At 40.6% G+C, this 17,516-nt stretch overlaps 1 protein-coding gene across 3 annotated transcripts in view; it reads left to right on the plus strand.

Annotated features, from left to right (window-relative positions):
• LMO7 (LIM domain 7) overlaps window positions 1-17,516 on the plus strand; it is a 134,603-nt gene that overhangs the window by 41,435 nt on the left and 75,652 nt on the right. For all 3 annotated transcript variants that reach the window (XM_086482005.1, XM_086482004.1, XM_086482006.1), the window contains exon 3: window positions 1,626-1,695. In XM_086482005.1, the coding sequence (XP_086338131.1) occupies window positions 1,626-1,695 (70 nt within the window). The remainder of the gene's footprint in view (window positions 1-1,625; window positions 1,696-17,516) is intronic.

Consider the following 17,516-nt stretch of genomic DNA (forward strand, 5'->3'; position numbering starts at 1 on the left):
GTCTACTAAATACCTTAATACAGTTGAAAAATCTCTGGACCTGCAGCCATTATTTCTTCTTAGTCAAGCAGGTCCAGAGGAGGGCTGCAAAGATGATCAGGGGGCTGGAGCACCTCCCCTATGAGGACAGGCTGAGAGAGTTGGGGTTGTTCAGCCTGGAGAAGAGAAGGTTCCAGGAGATCATCTGATGGCCTTCCAGTACTTAAAGGGGGCCTACAGGGAAGATGGGGAGGGACTCTTTATCAGGGAGTGTAGTGATAGGACAAGGGGTAATGGTTTCAAACTGAAAGAGGGTAAATTTAGATTAGATATTAGGAATGAAACTCTTTACTGTGAGGGTGGTAATACACTGGAACAGGTTGCCCAGAGGAGATGTGGCTGCTCCCTCCCTGGCAGCGTTCAAGGCCAGGTTGGATGGGGCTTTGAGCAACCTGGTCTAGTTGAAGATGTCTCTGCCCATGGCAGGGGGGTTGGAACTAGATGATCTTTAAGGTCCCTTCCAACCCAAACCATTTTATGATTCTTCTGCAGGCACTTAACAAATCCATCCTCTGTTCCAGTTTGTATAGATAAACTCTGTTCTGTGTGTTTATTTTCCAAATACGCTTGCTGCTTGAGCAGAAAATGGCTTTTCCTACATAGAATTTTAAACTCCAAGTCCTGACTCTGCATTGGCATGGGTAGATCACAAAACCTTGCTGGTGCTTTGTGGGGTAAAGGGTCTGGCCAGAAAAGCAGCAACAAGAAGAGGGAGCAAATCCAAAATCTTCAAAGGTGTATAGGCAGATGCAGTCTCAGGTGTCCTGAGGTCCCTGTTCTCTATTGATCCTGTGGTCTAGCATGTAATTTGGTGAACCACAGTATTTCCCTACTTCTGTGACTGAGAACCTGAGTATAAAGCAGTAAGGAATTCTATGCCTCATCCTCACTGCAGGAGAAGGTGTGCATTTGGGTTTGTGTATTCAACAGTGATGCATTAATCTGTCCTGTCTTCTCAGTTTAGTTATGAATCTTATCTAAAGTAAGAGTGATATGAGGTGCAATTTCTTTTGGCTGAGACTGAAAATTACTTGTGCGTGTAAATTATATGTGCCAAAAATGATTGTTGCACAAATCATACTGGGCTTGATAGCATTATGAAAACAGAATTGATTTCTTACACTTACAGGAATATCAGCACTTTCACACTGAACTCTGAAAATTAATAATTCTGATATATTTTTGACATCTTCTGCATCAGAACTTTTGTGTGAAGAAAGTATTTAAATAGGAAATTTGAGTCTGATTAAAATCACCACCCATGTAGTAGAAACACAGATCCATTTCTGCTTACGCCTACCCAGGCATTTTCTTTCCTTCCTTCTCACTTTGCCATTCTCTGAAATCTTTCTTTGTGTGTCTGTGTGACTTGTCCCATTTTTGCTTCTATATTCCGTTGTTGCATGTCACTTCTTCTTGGTAAACTGATTTAAGTAGAAAAATGTAGGAGGCATTAAAAGGTTCAAATTTACTTGGTTCAAGTCATATAAGTTAGGACTATATGCAAAGTATTTCTTAATAAGCACTGATGTTCATGCTTAAATAAATTTGATTATGTAACAGAAAATCTTATGACTTCTTTTTAGTTTGATTAACAAGATCAAACCAGGCATCGTTAAGAAGATCAATCGTCTGTCAACTCCAATAGCTGGCTTGGTGAGTAATGACATCAAATCTCATATCTGGGGTATGATACCAAGTTCTGATTGTTTTTTAATGAGCACTCTCTTGCCTATTGTTCTTACATGTTCTTGCTACAAAAACCTACTAAGCTTTCAAAATTTTAGTTCCATTTTTGTTTAAGATTGTACCATTTATACGTTGTCTTAGACAGCAAAGGTTACCTGTTCTATGGTTTGGATCTGTAACTTGAATCAGCTTGTCACTGTGTAAAGCTTCATCATCCCCCAGATGTGTCAAGCACTGATGGCTCCTGTACACAGACCTACATAGCATTACTTGTCTTTATTTAAAGGCCACCATCCTATTTTATATTCACAAGCCACTTCGGATGTCCCTTTATTAGGGAATGGGCAGACTAGGAAATGTTCTGTGTAACTGGAATATTTTTAGAATCTGCTTCTCCCCACCCACAGCAAAGCTTAGGTTGCATTAAAATAACTCTGATGCACAGATCTCTCTTCAGGCTTCAGTTGAGGGATTTGGCAGGGTTTTGGCTGTAAATCACAGGGGGGAAAGGCGGGAGTAGATACATGTAATCATTTTCACAGGAAATTTAAAAGATTTCCTGTATGCTCTCTGGCAAATTTGCTGGTCAGGGACTGTAGGATACTTTTTTTTTTAGTCATTTAGCATCAGAAACCCTTTTGTGGGTAAATGAATTAAAATAAATTTTTCTTCATAATTTTTTTTTTCCTGTGAAAGCTTTGTTGGGTCTTCATGTCACTCGGGTATCTAGGCCACTTAGTCCTGTTACCAAAACTATTGGTCTCAGCTTAAAAGACCCAAGGTGAACAGGGACATATGCATGATTCCTGTAACAAGTAGAAGATCTTTATGGTAAACATTCAATCTCAACATTAGGTAAAGTTACCTGGTTTCTTAATAGGAGTAGAATGCAAAACTTCTCTAGATACTTGCATTTATATGTTTTAATGGGATCAGCCAAAAAAATACCTGCTTTTGTGGTCAGCTGTGTTACCTTGTTAGAGAAGAAGTGTGGTTAACTTGGCTGGAGGTCATAAGATTGAATTAACTTGCCATATATTATTGCACAAGCAGAGAACATCCATTTCCACATCAAGTGAATGTAGAAAGTATTAATTGCCTTTGTCCCAGAAAAGCTCAGGGTATTAGGCTTGTGATAATGAGTGCTGCACATTCTTTTCCCATGAGGAAGCCAAAAAAGAAATCAAATGAAACCAAAATAATTCTGGGGAGGACAGCACAGTTATTCTATCAGAGTTTGATTGCCTAAATGGCCGCTGAAATAGCCATTTGATCCAAACCAGAAAACCATGGGCTAGATTTCATTTTTGTGGTGACTTGAGTGTTGTCTTGAATCGTAACTGTAAGAACTCCTTTTACACGCATTTTTTTGCTTGTTTCCAGATGCAAAAACTTGGAGTATTCATTAGGTGTGTAGTTTATATCTTACTTGTAGTATATTGCTGTTCCTTCAAGTTGCTTCTAGTTCCTACAAGTCTTCAAAAATAAAGGAAAGGGGAAGAAAGGTGGATGATTCTCATAAACTAAGATCATCCAGTGGTATTGTTAAAATACAACTTGAAGATAGTCATTGAGAGAGCTCACGTTTTGTGTTAACCCATGGAAAAGGTTTTACAGAAATACTTCGGTTTCAGAAGATCATGATTATGAAGGCCGTAATGGGAGGGTTTCAGAACATGGTACTTATGATGGCAATAGTGGGAGGGGGGGGATATGTTTTCCCATACTTGAAAGGAATGTGCTCAGTTATACCAGCTTTGAAGAGCCCAGCTTTCATCCCAGCGTATAAAACTCACTAAAAATGATGGGTTTGTGCATTTATAGAAAAGCAAGCATTGGTACCTGCCAGGCTCAGGATATGGTGGCTAATGAACCATAAGATTTGGAGATGGAAAGAGCTTGCTAAGGAATTAGCTGGTAGGCTAATGTTCTGGAAATATTTTCATTGTAAGATGCTTCTACCACAAATCTCTTTCTAGAAAGTGTTTTGTGTGGCTTCTTATATATGCTTCTAATGGCTCTCGCTTTTGCTGTGTTCAATGTCATTCAGTCTTGCGTTAACTGCTCCACACCAAGCCTTTATGAGACATAGAAATTACTGTTGGTAGGGGGACTTTTTTCTGTTGTGGTTTTGGTTTTGTTTTTTTCTTTAAACCAGGTGGACATTTTAACTTCAGGAGATGGCATTTTTTTTTCCTGAAGGATAAGTAGATGCTGCACTTGAATTCCAGTCTTGCAAATCCTGTAATCTGAAAAATTTACGATTTTTTCTTTTTATAGCTCCTCTCCATGGTCCTCTGGACTCAAGCCCTCAAGTCCATTTCCAAAACATTTTATACATTCGTCACTGGGCAACTAGCATCCATTTCCCTCCTGGCTTTTCTGATTACAAGGAAGCAAAAAACCTATGTTCTTAACAGTTCTGTGGCAGTCTAATTATCAGAAGAAAACAAGTGCTTTAAAGGACATCTTGTTTCTTCTTTTTTTTTTTTTTCTGCCCCTCCAGGAATTTCTTCAGGTTTGGTTTTGTTCTATAGGGAGTCAATATATTTGACTTCCATGTAAGTGTGGGGGTTTTTTTAAAGCATTGTGTTCACTTCAAATACTTGGCAGGTTTTTTCAGCAGTACAGAAATACAGTGCTCAACTGGAGTCTTCAGGTGAATCTCAAGAGCATTTCATTATATTGCTTCTTTGACTTCCTGGTTATTTTGAAAACAAATTTCTTGAGTGAAATAGGAAGTGATAGCCTATGTGAATAGTGAAATATTCTGGGTTTTATGGAATAATGTGTGCTAGACTTTTTTGTATTGTTTTGTTAGGGTTAAGTGCTTTTTTTAATGAAGTAGACGCATTATTAATTCATGTCATAGGTAACTTTTATGACACCTTAATTATAAGATCTAATCAGGTCTTTGTATTATCAGGATTACCTAAGTTCCAAGCACATTTTAGGCAGCTGAAAATAAGCCTGAGCTTTCGCCTTTAGTTTGCTTATACTGCTGTCTAGCGATTTTGGATGTGGATTGCAGTGGTTCAGGTATAATCATGGTGGAATGGATGAATACATACACATGTTTTGATGGCTAAATACTGAAATGAAACTTGGCATTCATTTAACAAAAAATGCTGAATTGGTACCAAGAAACTTAAAAGAAATTGATTAAACTTATTCCAAGTTTGGCATGGCACACGAAGGCTGGGCTGCAGCTTGCATGGAAGAGTTTTAAAACACTTCTGGGAAGGAGAGTTGGACCCAGCCATAACGTGATCTGCATCTAGCAGCTTGCTGCTGGAGCCCTGCTGCTCCATTTCTCTTCAGAGGCACGTACCTCTCGTGGTTTGGGTGAGATCTAGCTGTTGTCTTAGCCATGTTTATTTATTCAGTTATGTTCCAGTTTGGAAAAATGAACTGCCACTGCCTCTGCCTCTGGGTAAGGCAAGTACCAGAGCAGTTGCAGGGAAGCGGTGGTCAAAGGACGGGTCACTGAAGAAGAGTCCATGCAGCTCTTGAGGTGGTTTCCTGAGCAATAAGGCATGCTGTCTGCCGGGTGCAAAGGACCAACTCCAGCAGTCGTTGCCAAAAGATGACACTTGCTGCAGGCTGGTTTTTAACAGTGCACAGCACGTTTCGGAGACAGTGATGTCTCCGTAGGTTTCCTGAAGGGGAGTTGGCTGGGACGTGGCTGTTGGTTTCTTTGCTTTAATTTTGGCCATTTTTTTTTTTTTAAATACTGTTTGCTTTAAAGCAAAGGTTTTAAACAGTTTCTGGAAAATGAAAATTTAATTTCTGCTTATCTTTCAAACTGTCTAAAATCAACAGTTTGTGTTAAGAGCAATGCATGTGTTTTCCCTAGTGCAGCAGAGCAGGCAAGCAAAGAGTAGCAGTTCCTGAAGTCTTCTGACATTTCTGGGGGACATCGACAGGGTAGCTGAAAGGTCAGAGGATTGTGGAAGCTGGCGTTTCATTGTGCACAGTAGTGAAAGGGCTGTCTGCCTTAAAAATCCACTTTTCTGGTCCGTGTGTATGTGAAACAAAGATGGGATTTAAAGAAAATGTCTCAACTTGATAAATCTTGCAGGGTTCAGATACTGCAAAATTATTTTGCTTGGAGTTCTTGGGAGGTGGGGGTAGTAGAAATAAAATGAATGCTTAACAAAAGCAAACCCAAAGAAAACCTGGTTCTTAATAAATATGGGCTTTTCAGCTTGAATCCCAGCATGTGAGATGATCTGGATATGATCACACAAGGGGGAGGACATTGGTCTGCCAACGTATTTTCCAACAAGGCTCTGTGGAGCATTTTGAGACGCATCTCTGGCTGTAGCACTGTTGTTACCCAGAAATCTCACATTTCCAACTCTGTTGGCTGAACACAGAGAGAATCATGAACTGGGATGGAAGTCATAAGACATCATGAGACAGTGGGAAGATGAATGAGTTTTGTATAGTATATGCAAGCTCAACATATCTGTCAGAACAATACATTGCTCAGGGTAAATAACTATATGCTCTGTAGCAAGGCAAAATTTTAGTTAAAGTAAGTTCCCAGCTGAGACCAGGTGGTGAAGCAAATTCAGAGTTAGAGTCAATATCTCCTTTGTAGAGGGGTAGCTAATGGGAACCTTGCCTTGGAACATACTGATTTGGTTGTTCAAGACAGTCTCCCTTTCCTTGCAGCACCTGTGACTCAGATGGAAGCACAACGCTTTGCTCTGTGTTTGGGAGGTGTTTCATCACATCAGAGGCACAAGGGCTGTGGCCAAACCACAGGGCAGAGTAGAAGGCTATTGGGTTTTTCGAATTGTAAATGAAATGCCATTAGCGGTTTTTTAAAGTTGGTCCTTCATTTCAAACAAGTAGAGATGTTACTAACTATGACTCTTTCAATGTGAGTGCTAGGTGAATATTAGCACTGAATGCCATCTTCATGAAGTTCTTTAGCTTTGGCAGACTTTTTTTGTTGAGCTTTCACACAAGAGAATAAAACTGCATATCTCTAGGCAGTCCTAGGTTTGAACATGTGCATCTGAAATACTGTAGAGTAATATTTTTTTGTTCTAGTTAGTAATTACATTTCCCTTAGGGTGGAGAGTGTCCTGATAGTTTTCCAGGCAGGATTTTTTTCAAACACTTATTTTCTTGGTTCACCATGCCCTTCTGACAAGTGCTACTCAAACATCATTCCCTCTCTTTAATGCAACCTAATATAACACCATTGCATTCTATGATTTACTTATTTAATATAATTCCACTTGGACCAAGACAACCATCTCAAACAGTGTGAGAGAGCCACTTTGCTATGGAGGTCATTGGTGTGTACGTCCTATGCTGGAAAGTAGGGAATAATAAACGTAAGAAGGGAGAAATATGAAAGAAAGCTATAACAAAATGAAAGGGGAGATAAAGATGAGGTGGAGAACATAAAAATGCTTTCATTAAAATATTTTTCTGAGCCTTTGTGCCTAACACTTTGCAAACCATGGAACCACCCTGGTACTTCCTTATCTCTTGTCATCAAGTAGAGCTGGCCAAAATTTCCTTTTCTGTGGGAAAGTTTTCTTGACAAGGTTTTATGGTTTTTTTTTATGTTGCAGGGGAATGGCACGCAGATGACATTTTGACGTTATTATAGGACACTTTTAAAACAGTTTTTCAGGTAAAATCCACATCTGCGAAGTGAAGATTATTTCAGTTGTATGTTTTATTTAGACTTGGCTACAAAGTTCCTTCTCTGGATTACTTAGAATCAAATTACTTATGTTTCCCAATGAAATCTAAAAATCTGGTAGTGATATTAATTAATCTATCTTAATTTTGGAAAGAATCCTTTTTTCCAAAGTAGCTCTACTTCCAAAGTTCGCTCTTTCATGCTGGAAATCCTGACTATTTATTTTCTCCTGCTGTTCACCTCCTTGTGTTTAGTACAGCCTTTCTGTTGGTCCATGCGTGCTTTCTTCTTGCATTTTGTATTTTCTTTTTTAGTAATTTGAAGTTTTAAATATTAAACTCCTGCTCTGTCAGTTGGACTAGTATGGGCTATATTAGTAATATTAATAGTAGTTTGTCTGGTATGGAAAAAACTAATATAAGGGAACTCCTTTCTGTTCTTCATGGCAAATGCAAATACACAAATACATGAACTAAGTTATGTAAAAGCTACTGTTTTCTTTGCTTTGCTACCAAACACCAAAAAATAAAGGCTCAAAACTGGATGGAATTGCTGGTTGTGCAGCAGCTAACAGTGTCCAGAAAAGCTCATAAGAAATAGCCTCAAATTTTGGTCAAGACCTGACTAGTGAGCTGATAGCCATTTGATGTGATCTGTTTGATCTTGTCTGGCAATTTTTTTGAAGCGATGAGGGAGTAATACTGAGTGATGTGGAGTGTTGCTTTTTCTTCTGAAAGTTTTAAGTCACCTTTTTGATGAGGACCAGAACGTATCATAGTTAATGTGGCAGCTGTGGGCTCTGCCTCGAGCCCTGCCTCCATTGCCCTTTCTCGTGGCTGACCTGGGTCTTGGGATTTTGATTTGTCTGTGGACTGTAAATTCAGAGGTACGGGGTGGATGTGTACACAGCACTGCTGTGAAGAGTGAAGTTGTGTAAGTCTACTTGATGTCTTTCACCTGGAAGCTGATTAGTCTGGTATTGCTTTTCATAAGGCAAGGCAAAAGATGATACATGTCTTTTTCTGAAAAGTTGATAATTTCAATGTGTAAACAAAGTTAGAGGCATCATGGCCCATTTTCCAGATGAATATGCTCAGCAAGTTGTTGCGGAATTCAGAAAGACAAATATTTTAAGACTTCTAGTTACTTGGCATAATCCTTACTTATATGAGTGGAGATTTTTGTTTCACAATAGCAATTGGTGTTTCATGTGACTTAACTTCAATATGGCTAGAACTGAAGAGGAAAGGGGAGAAAGTGAAAGTGGATGTGGTCTGACAGAACTCATGCCCTGAGTTTGGCCTCCTTTATAAGGCAGCCTATACATTTAATGCAGGCTCAGGAGCACTTCAGATGGTAGAAATGAGGTCAGGTTCCTCTGTACAGTAGTAGTTATCTACCTCTTTTCATTCAATATCCTTTTTATGCTGTAGGTAACAAAACTTCCCAAAAGTGTTTATTTTTCTTGTGGGAAGCAAGAGATCTGTAGGAAATGGGAAACACTGCACCCATTTTTAAACAGGGTAGAAGGGAGGACCCTGGGAACTACCAACCTGTCAGTCTCATTTCTGTGCCTGGGAAGATCATGGAAGAGATACTCCTATAAGCTATACTAAGGCCCATGGAGGACAGGAAGGTGATTCAAGGCAGCCAGCATGGCATCACCAAGGGCAAGTCCTGCCTGACTGACCTAGTGGCCTTCTGTGATGGAGTGACTATATCAGATGACATCTCTGGCTCTTCCCTTGTCCACTGTCTCGACTTATGCAAGGCCTTTGACATGGTCCCCCACAATGTCCTTCTCTCTAAACTGGAGAGATACGGGTTCAATGGGTGGAATGTTCAGTGGATGAAGAATTGGTTGGATGGCCACATCCAACGGGTAGTGGTCAACGGCACGATGTCTAGGTGGAGATCAGTGACAATTGGTGTCACTCGGGGGTCCATACTCAGACCAGTACTATTTAATATCTTCATCAATGATATAGAGAGTGGGATCGAGTGCACCCTCAGCAAGTTAGCAGATGACACCAAGCTGTGCGGTGCATTTGACACACACCGGAGGGACAGGATGACATCCAGAGGGGCCTTGACAAGCTCGAAGTGGGCCTGTGTGAACCTCATGAGGTAGGTCTTTCATAAGGTTCAACAAGGCCAAGTGCAGGGTCCTGCACCTGGGTAAGGGCAATCCCCAGTATGAATACAGGCTGCAGGATTGAGAGCAGCCCTTCGAGAAGGATTTGAGGGCACTGGTGGACAAAAAGCTGGATGTGAGCCAGCAATGTGTGCTTGCAGCCCAAAAGGCCAATTGCATCCTGGGCCACATCCAAAGAAGTGTGGCCAGCAGGTTGAAGGAAGTGATTCTGCCCTTCTGCTCTGTTCTCGTGAGACCGCTCCTGGAATATTGTGTCCAGCTCTGGAGTCCTCAGCACAGGAAAGATGTGGACCTGTTGGAGCAAGTCCAGAGGAGGGCCACAAAAATGGTTACAGGGATGGAGCACCTCACCTGTGATGACAGGCTAAGAGAGTTGGGATTGTTCAGCCCAGAGAAGAGAAGGCTCTGGGGAGACCTTATTGCAGCCTTTCAGTACTTAAAGGAGGCCTACAGGAAACATGGGGGCAATCTTTTTAGCAGGGCCTGTTGTGATAGGGTGAGGGGAGTTGGTTTTAAATTAAAATAGGGCAGATTTAGACTAGATAGAAGGAAGAAAGTCTTTACTGGGAGGGTGGTGAAACACTGGAACAGGCTACCCAGAGAGATGGTAGATGCTCCACCCTTGGAAACATTCAAGGTCAGGTTGGACAGGGCTCTAAGCAATGTGATCTAGTTGAAGATGTCTCTGCACATCGCAGGGGGGTTGGACTACATGACCTTTAAAGGTCCCTTCTAACCCAAACTATTCTATGATTTTTTGTTTCTTTAAAGAAATCATAATTGCCAGGAAGGACAACATAACTTTAACTGACCATATTTTACTATACTTAAAAACAAGCAAGCAATTTGAGGCACTATGTTCTCTGTGTGTTTGTTGCTTTTGTTTTGTTTTTGTTCTGTTTTTTTCCCCTCCAGATACTTCAGCCTGCTATTATATTTATCTTGAAACCTGTCTGCTCTGGCAAATTATATAGTTTCATTAAATACTGAAAAGCATTTTAATATATAGTGGTATGTTTACTGCATTGTTTTAAGTGCAGTAACATCTTCAGATTTTTAAGATGCTTAAACCAGATGAGGACTTCCACCTGACTGTTACCAAACAGGTGACTAGGATACACCTTAAGTATCTAGCTTTGTTCTGACAAGTAAAATTACATGGGAAGGGAAACTTTTTTCTTTGATCAGTGGTCCAGCTGAAGTGCTCAAACAAGTTTCCTGGACATAAAAGAATTAATATTAGTCTGAGAAAATATCTTTTCACCTGGGAAGTGACACAGCATGATATTTCAAATGTAACCATCAAACAATGTATTAAATTTCTTAATTTAGTGAGTTTTTGCCAGTGCTGTAAAAAATGCAATTGGAAATTAACATGTGTGTTTCCATACTAAAAAAAAGAAGTTATTTGGTCTTTATAAATTTATGAAGTATTTTAGAAACCTGATCATTATGCTTAAGAATTCAAGAAAAGTGCTACCTCATAAAAAGTCTTTAAAGTGTTGGATCTGAGTACTTTGCAAAGAGCTCTTTACTATGGCTTCAGTTCTACACCTAAAGATAGCAGGATGTGGGCAAAGGGGGTTTTAGTAGCTTTCCTGAAGGCAGTCAGTAAGTCAGAGTAGGATAGGGGTGAAATTTTTACTCTCAGTCCAATTCTTTCATAGGCTATACTGCGAATCCAAAAAAAAAAAAAAGTCGGACCTGAGTTCTGAGAATCTAAAACTATAAAATAGCAAATGTCGGGAGTAATTCAAGACCTGATAAGAATGTATGTGGAACTATAAATCACTTCTGGTACTCTTTCTACTGTCTTATGGGAAAGAGGAATGTGGCTTGTATGGAAGTACCTGTGTTAGACAATTAAGAAAAGAGGATTGTGTGCTAGAAAGGAAGTATGGTTATTAATAGTTAGAGATGACATTGTTCTGTAGTCTTTCAATGCCTGATAGTGGGAGTATGTAATCGCAGCAGTGGTTTACTGATGTTTTGTGCCCTTCTGCTTGAAAATATATGATACGTTTCAGCCTTAGCTCTGAATTTCCTTTAATTGTTTTCTGTTGCCTGCCTAAACACTTTGAAATGTAGGGTGTGGGGAAAGGGGAGGTTGATGCAAACTCTTTGTGACAATTTTAGTAGCTGCTCAAGACTTCAATCAGGCAGAATTAAACCCAGACACGGCATTGAATTTGACAGATTTTGGGTGGGTGCTGATAAAGTGAAATGTATCTAGGAGAAATTACATGGGTGCAGACCCCAAGAAATGATGGACTACTCACCCTGGTCTCTTGTCAGGGGATAGTGAGTACTGTGCCTGTTGGCTGATCTCCATGAATCAAAAGTAGTATTTTGGGGATGCTTTAAATTAGATCAGGTGTTCCAAACTGATGCTTCCAGCATGTTACTGGGAAGAGATGTCAAAATACTAATTAATTAATTGAAAATTTCTTGTAAACTAACTGTAAAATAATATGATTTGTAGCAAGAATTTTCTAATGTGGAAATTTTTTACCCCTCTTCCTGCTCTAAACCAAAGCTCCAAAAAAAAGAGACCTTTTTTTGCCTCAACTTGCCAGCGCTTAACAGAATACATAAAGATGGTTTCCGAACAAACTGCAAAAAATTTCCATTTATCAATTTAATCAGCTGTAGTCTGTGGTATACTCTGTCACTTGTATGCTATTTTTATTTCCTTAAATAACTGATGACTGTTTCTGTGCTTGCAAAGAAACATTCCTTCCTAACTGGAAAAAAATGTCAACCATGTAGAAAAGGTACACACCTTAAATCATACTTGTGACATTTATAATCTGATTTCTCCTGCCTTTGCCAAGGAAGAGTGGTTTTGAGATTTTTTTTGTGGCAGTTGGTGTTTATCTGTGTTAAATCTTCATAGGCTGGACGCTACAGTGCTTTTCTCTCTGGCTCATCAAACATTTATTGATGTGTAGTGCTTAAAATTCATAGCAATTTTCAAAGAAAGTAGATGTTAATTGCAGCGGTAGTGACTTTCTTTGTGGTGTCAGTGCTGGAGTTATACAGCTATGCCTCTCACTCTTCTGTTTGGTGCAAAATCCTCATACCACATCTTTTAATGCCTGTCTGAACACCTCCGCGCCTGTGTGCCTGTGCTGAATCACCCTCCTCCAGTGGTATATGTAAAAGATATATTAAATACGATGCCAACACCGAATGTTACCAAATGCAGGGTGCCAAGATGCTGCAGCTGTGGTGACTGAGCTTGTTTTCTGCAGGTTGTGAGGATGGGGAGAGACACGAGGAAGCTTGGCACTAAGGCAGATGGTCTCCAAACCTGCTCATTGATCTGAGTGTGCAGGGGGAGCTTCTCTACATCATGTGATGAGCCCATGTAGGGCAGCAAGGGTTAAATAGGGTAGTAGGATGCTGCTGCTCTTGAGAAACAAGAGATGTCTGACTAATGAAGGAAGCAAAGTTAGAGGAAACTTCCAAATTCTCTTCTAAAAAGAATGAAGTATTAAATCATAGTCTAAAAATGGAGGACTACATGAACTGAGGATCTGAGGCAATTTGCTGTGTTTCAGGCCCTGTGCACAGAGGAGCTGAATTTCATCCATATCATATTGTTAACCTGAGTGAGCACAACAGAAAAATTTCTGTATACAAATAAAAAAAGAGGAGGGGCAGGGGGCAAGGTCTGCCAAAAACTTTCAGTGTTTCAAGAACAAGAGGTCTTTACTACTTTTATTACTCATGAGGCTTCAGGGGAGTTTCACCTTTAAGTGGATTACTGTCATTCCAGTTCTGTGTAGTGGGATGACTTGGCACTGGAGTATTTTACACAATTCACTTGTAAACTCTGTTTTGTATAAACCATTTAGAATGAAAAGCACATCACTTGATATTATTTTTTTTGTAATTTTGTAATTTTTTTTTTCCTTGACTTTGACTGGAATGCAAGTAACTGGTGGGAAATTAAGGCTTGTCTAAACACGGAAATATCCCAGGATCGTTATTCCATACTGGCTTTCCGAGCCTATACTTTCTTTATAGTAAGAATCCTGTGAGTGGGCAAGCTAAATTGCCTTTGTCTCATCCAAAATGGGATGAAGCTGTGAAGTGCAGAGAGCTGTCTTGATTAACAACGCGTGTCTGCCCAGGGTGCCCATGTGCTGTACTTTTGCCCTTCTCCTTTCCAGATGGCCTTATTTGGTAGCAGTGACATCCCAGAAACACACCTGCAGTTTACAACCTGACATTCACTCTCTTATCAGTAAAAGGCTCATTTGGTACACGTTATTGCTGTAATGTTAGGCTGTAATGTCATAGTGAAGGTTATGCTGTAGCACAGTAAGAGACACGGGCCTGGGAGAGATTTCAAGTCGCACGTGACAGTTGTTCCCTTCCTGTGTCAAGCACCTTGAAAGCTGTCAACTCAGAAGTCCTGCTTCAAAAAAACACCATTAATTTCTGTTGTGTGTTTTCCTTAATCCCATTACTTCCTGTTGGAAAGAAACTGTGGAGCTTAATGCTGCAAGAGGTTGCAGGCAATGAGGTGAGCTGGGCAGAGAGGCCTTCTGTTGGTCATTACACACAGTGGTGGGCTGTGCCAGGAGCTGAGGAGCAAACTCTGGTGAAGATCCTTCAACACACATGTTGGTCTTAGAGGTCCATGACAGTTGCTGTTGTCACAGGTGGAGTTGGGGCTTGGGGGCTGGATGGACATTTTTGTCTAAAACCAAAATGCTTCTTACCTAAGGCTGCTTCAGAACGTGGTTTCTGTAATGGTTAAACTCTGGTGAGACCTGTGAATTGTAATGGCCAAGAGGAACATTCCTCTTCCTGGCTGTGATTTATGATTACAGATACTGGGAGCACCAAGGCAACAGGAGAGTTTATGGAGAAAGTTTCATTCCTGCATTCTGGCAGCAGGAGCACCTGCTTTTTGAGAATGAATCTGAAGAGTTCATGTCCGTAATCGTTTTTAGAGCTGGGGCAGGGAATCCTTATGTAAAGGATCACAGTAGTTTATTATTTTATATAACGTCGAAAACCAACAAAGGGCACACGGAGGGGAGTGGCAAAGCAATTAGCACCGTTTCTGATCTTTGGCCAATGCAGTACCCTCTGCACACTGTCATAGATGGGATAATTTACTGAACAGAAGCCTTGAGGTCACTCCAAGTCAAATTATGCCTGTAGGATGATTGTTTTAGTTGTTATTTTTAGTTTTGGGTCCCAAAAAGCAAGAAAAAAAGATAGTTTAGCTATTCCACCCACTCCTCCTCTACCTCCTTCTTTCAGTTCAAGGTTGAACCCGTTAGCAGCCTTCAGAGAAATGTGGAGATCTGGGATCACAGTCTGCAGACAGGATGAGTGGGTGTCTGGGAATGACCATCCTGATGTCCAAGGCCAAGGTGGTAATTGGTAGTTCCTGGCTCCCAGGCCTGTGGTCAGACCACAAGGTTGGTTCAGCCCCATTCCCTGCTCTCTCGCCTCGTCACTTCTGCCCCCACCCCACACCCACAGCCAGTGCTAATAACCGAAACATACCTCCGAGGAAGAGCAAGTTACCAGACTTGTTCAACGAGCTCCTGCTGTAGGTTTCTTCCCTTACCCCACCTGTGAATGTAAACAAACACGTAGCTGTGCAGTGATGCTGCTGCAAAATGCAGCTCTTAAATCTGTATTAAACTGATTTGAGCCAATTTTACTGGTCAGTATAGTGCTGCATCTATGAAAAACATTTTCTACTTTTTAAAAAATACCTATTTCTGTAATGGAAATAGGCCCTTACTTAAGGGAATGTGGGTGCCAATAAGGGGGGTTTGTTGTGAATGCAGAGCTGAAGGAGAGACAGTGTAAGCTTTCAAGATGATTCAAAATGTCTTCATAAATGTAGTACTAAAACATGCATGTTAAATATGATCTATTTGGATGATTTTCAGAATTATGTAGCTGAAGAAAAGCATCAGTCTCTCTTCCTAAAATGTCAAAAGTTTTTGTTGCTAGGCACTGTAGGTACTGAGCATTTTTTTTCTTTCAGATTTTTTTTTTTTTTTTTTTTCCCCCAGAGCCTGGAAATTGGAAAGAACTTCTGGCACCAAGTCACGGTCTGGATGATGCTGTAATACTTCCATGCAAATATGCTTCACAGTCCTGGGAGCATTGGGTGCCATTATGAAATTATGTTCCTATCCTTCCCCTTCATACTGTGGGGGAAAAAAAAAAACCCTAAAAATTCCAAGAAAAAAAAAAAGCAAAACAAAACAGAGCTCCAATAGCAGTCAAAGTAAGGGCTTTAACTGAAACAGTGGGTATTTGCATAAAGGTAAGAAACAGCAGACTGTCTTCATCTATTGGTTGATGCAGCCAGGAAAAACAGAAAAACACCATGTTAATTAAATTGTTTTTCTCCCAGATGCCAAAGGAATTGAAAGATGTGCCATAACTTGTATGCCTATGAGATGTCTCTGTGTTTCAGCATATGTGTAGGGCTTCAGAGAAACAGTTAACCAGGGAGAAGACAGGCTTTTACCACACAGCATGACTGTACCCTAAAGAAAGCAGATGTACTTACACCCTTGTTTAATATTCCTGCCTCTCCCAGATAATCATGATAATGGGGGATTTATTTTTTAATTAAATTGCAGCTCAAATATACAAGCCAAACTTAGTGTGATGTGTTGCACATAAGTAGTCAAAATAAAGTGATATTTACACACTTTTATGTGAAGACCTCTCTTCTTAATTACCCTTTACTTCATGCTCTTTCACTTTAGAGATTTTTAAAATTCTTTTTGTGTTTTACACAGTGTATGTCCCTTCTCAGGCTGTTGGGTTTTGTGTTGGTTCCCCCCCCCCCCCGTCAACTCTTGATCCTTTTTGCGTCTCTACTTTTTGTATTTTCCCTCATTACCCTGATGCTCATGCTATTTTTTGTTTCTATTTTACAAGTGCTTTCTTTTTTCCTCTGGTTTATTTTTTTTAGGTGTTGAGGAGCCTATGTACTTCAGCACCATCTCACCAGCACTGTATGTTTGTCTTCCTTTTCATAGTGCTGCCTCACCTTTTTCTCATCTTCTTGCCATGGTGACATACATTAGGAGCCCATTACAGGTGCAAACACAGCACCATTGCCAGACATGATCTATTGATTTATTTTTTTAATTACTTATTTTTTTTTTTTAAAGGAAGGTGTCCATTTTCTTGTGCTTTCTTCCATGCACTGCCTGGTGGCTTTATTGTTTGTGGTCTGAAGGATAGTGATGAGAAGGAGGAGCCCGGCAGCTGCAGCCCTGCTCTTCCCACCCCATTAATCTGCTGGAGGTGCAGAGCTCTGGTGTGGCCTCCCTGCTACTTACCTAGGAGAAGAAGCAGCACTGAGGTCTGGGAAGGAAGGACAGGGAAAAAGCTCTTCCCTCATGTTCATGAGGTTGTAGGAGTGAGAAGGGCAATGCTGTTCTGGAGGGAGGGCATGGACCACAGTCTCGCTTTCAATACAGGCATGACATCTTGGCTCCTTCTCAGTGTTTGTTAGATGAGGATGCTTTAGCAATGGGCAGAGGGAAGGTTTTGTGGCTAGTGATGCCCCATGGGGACCAGAAAGGCAGGTGCATGCCTGAAAATATGTGGTATTGTTTGTCATTCCTGCAAACAGCGTTATTTAAATGCCTGCTCATGGATGACCTGCTTCCCACTGCTGGCTCCATCTCACCCGTGTTACAACTTCGCAGAGGGTGCAGTTTACTTTGAAGTTTGAGGCAAAAATGGAATGCTGGATGGTAATAGCTCTACCTAGTCAGCGTTCTGTGCTGTGCATTTAATGTAAGTCTTTATGTGTGTGGGAAATGCAAGACATGCTGGGAGCATGTGAAATGCTCTGCTGTTTCATCATGCACACAGTCTGGGGAAAAAAACAGTCCCCCCCAGACTCCTTCCAGCCTCCCCAACCCCTCCCACTTAGAAGCAGTAATAACATAC

Source organism: Leptosomus discolor, chromosome 1 (genome assembly GCF_034619465.1).
Source record: "Leptosomus discolor isolate bLepDis1 chromosome 1, bLepDis1.hap2, whole genome shotgun sequence".
In the NCBI taxonomy this organism is placed as follows: domain Eukaryota; kingdom Metazoa; phylum Chordata; class Aves; order Leptosomiformes; family Leptosomidae; genus Leptosomus; species Leptosomus discolor.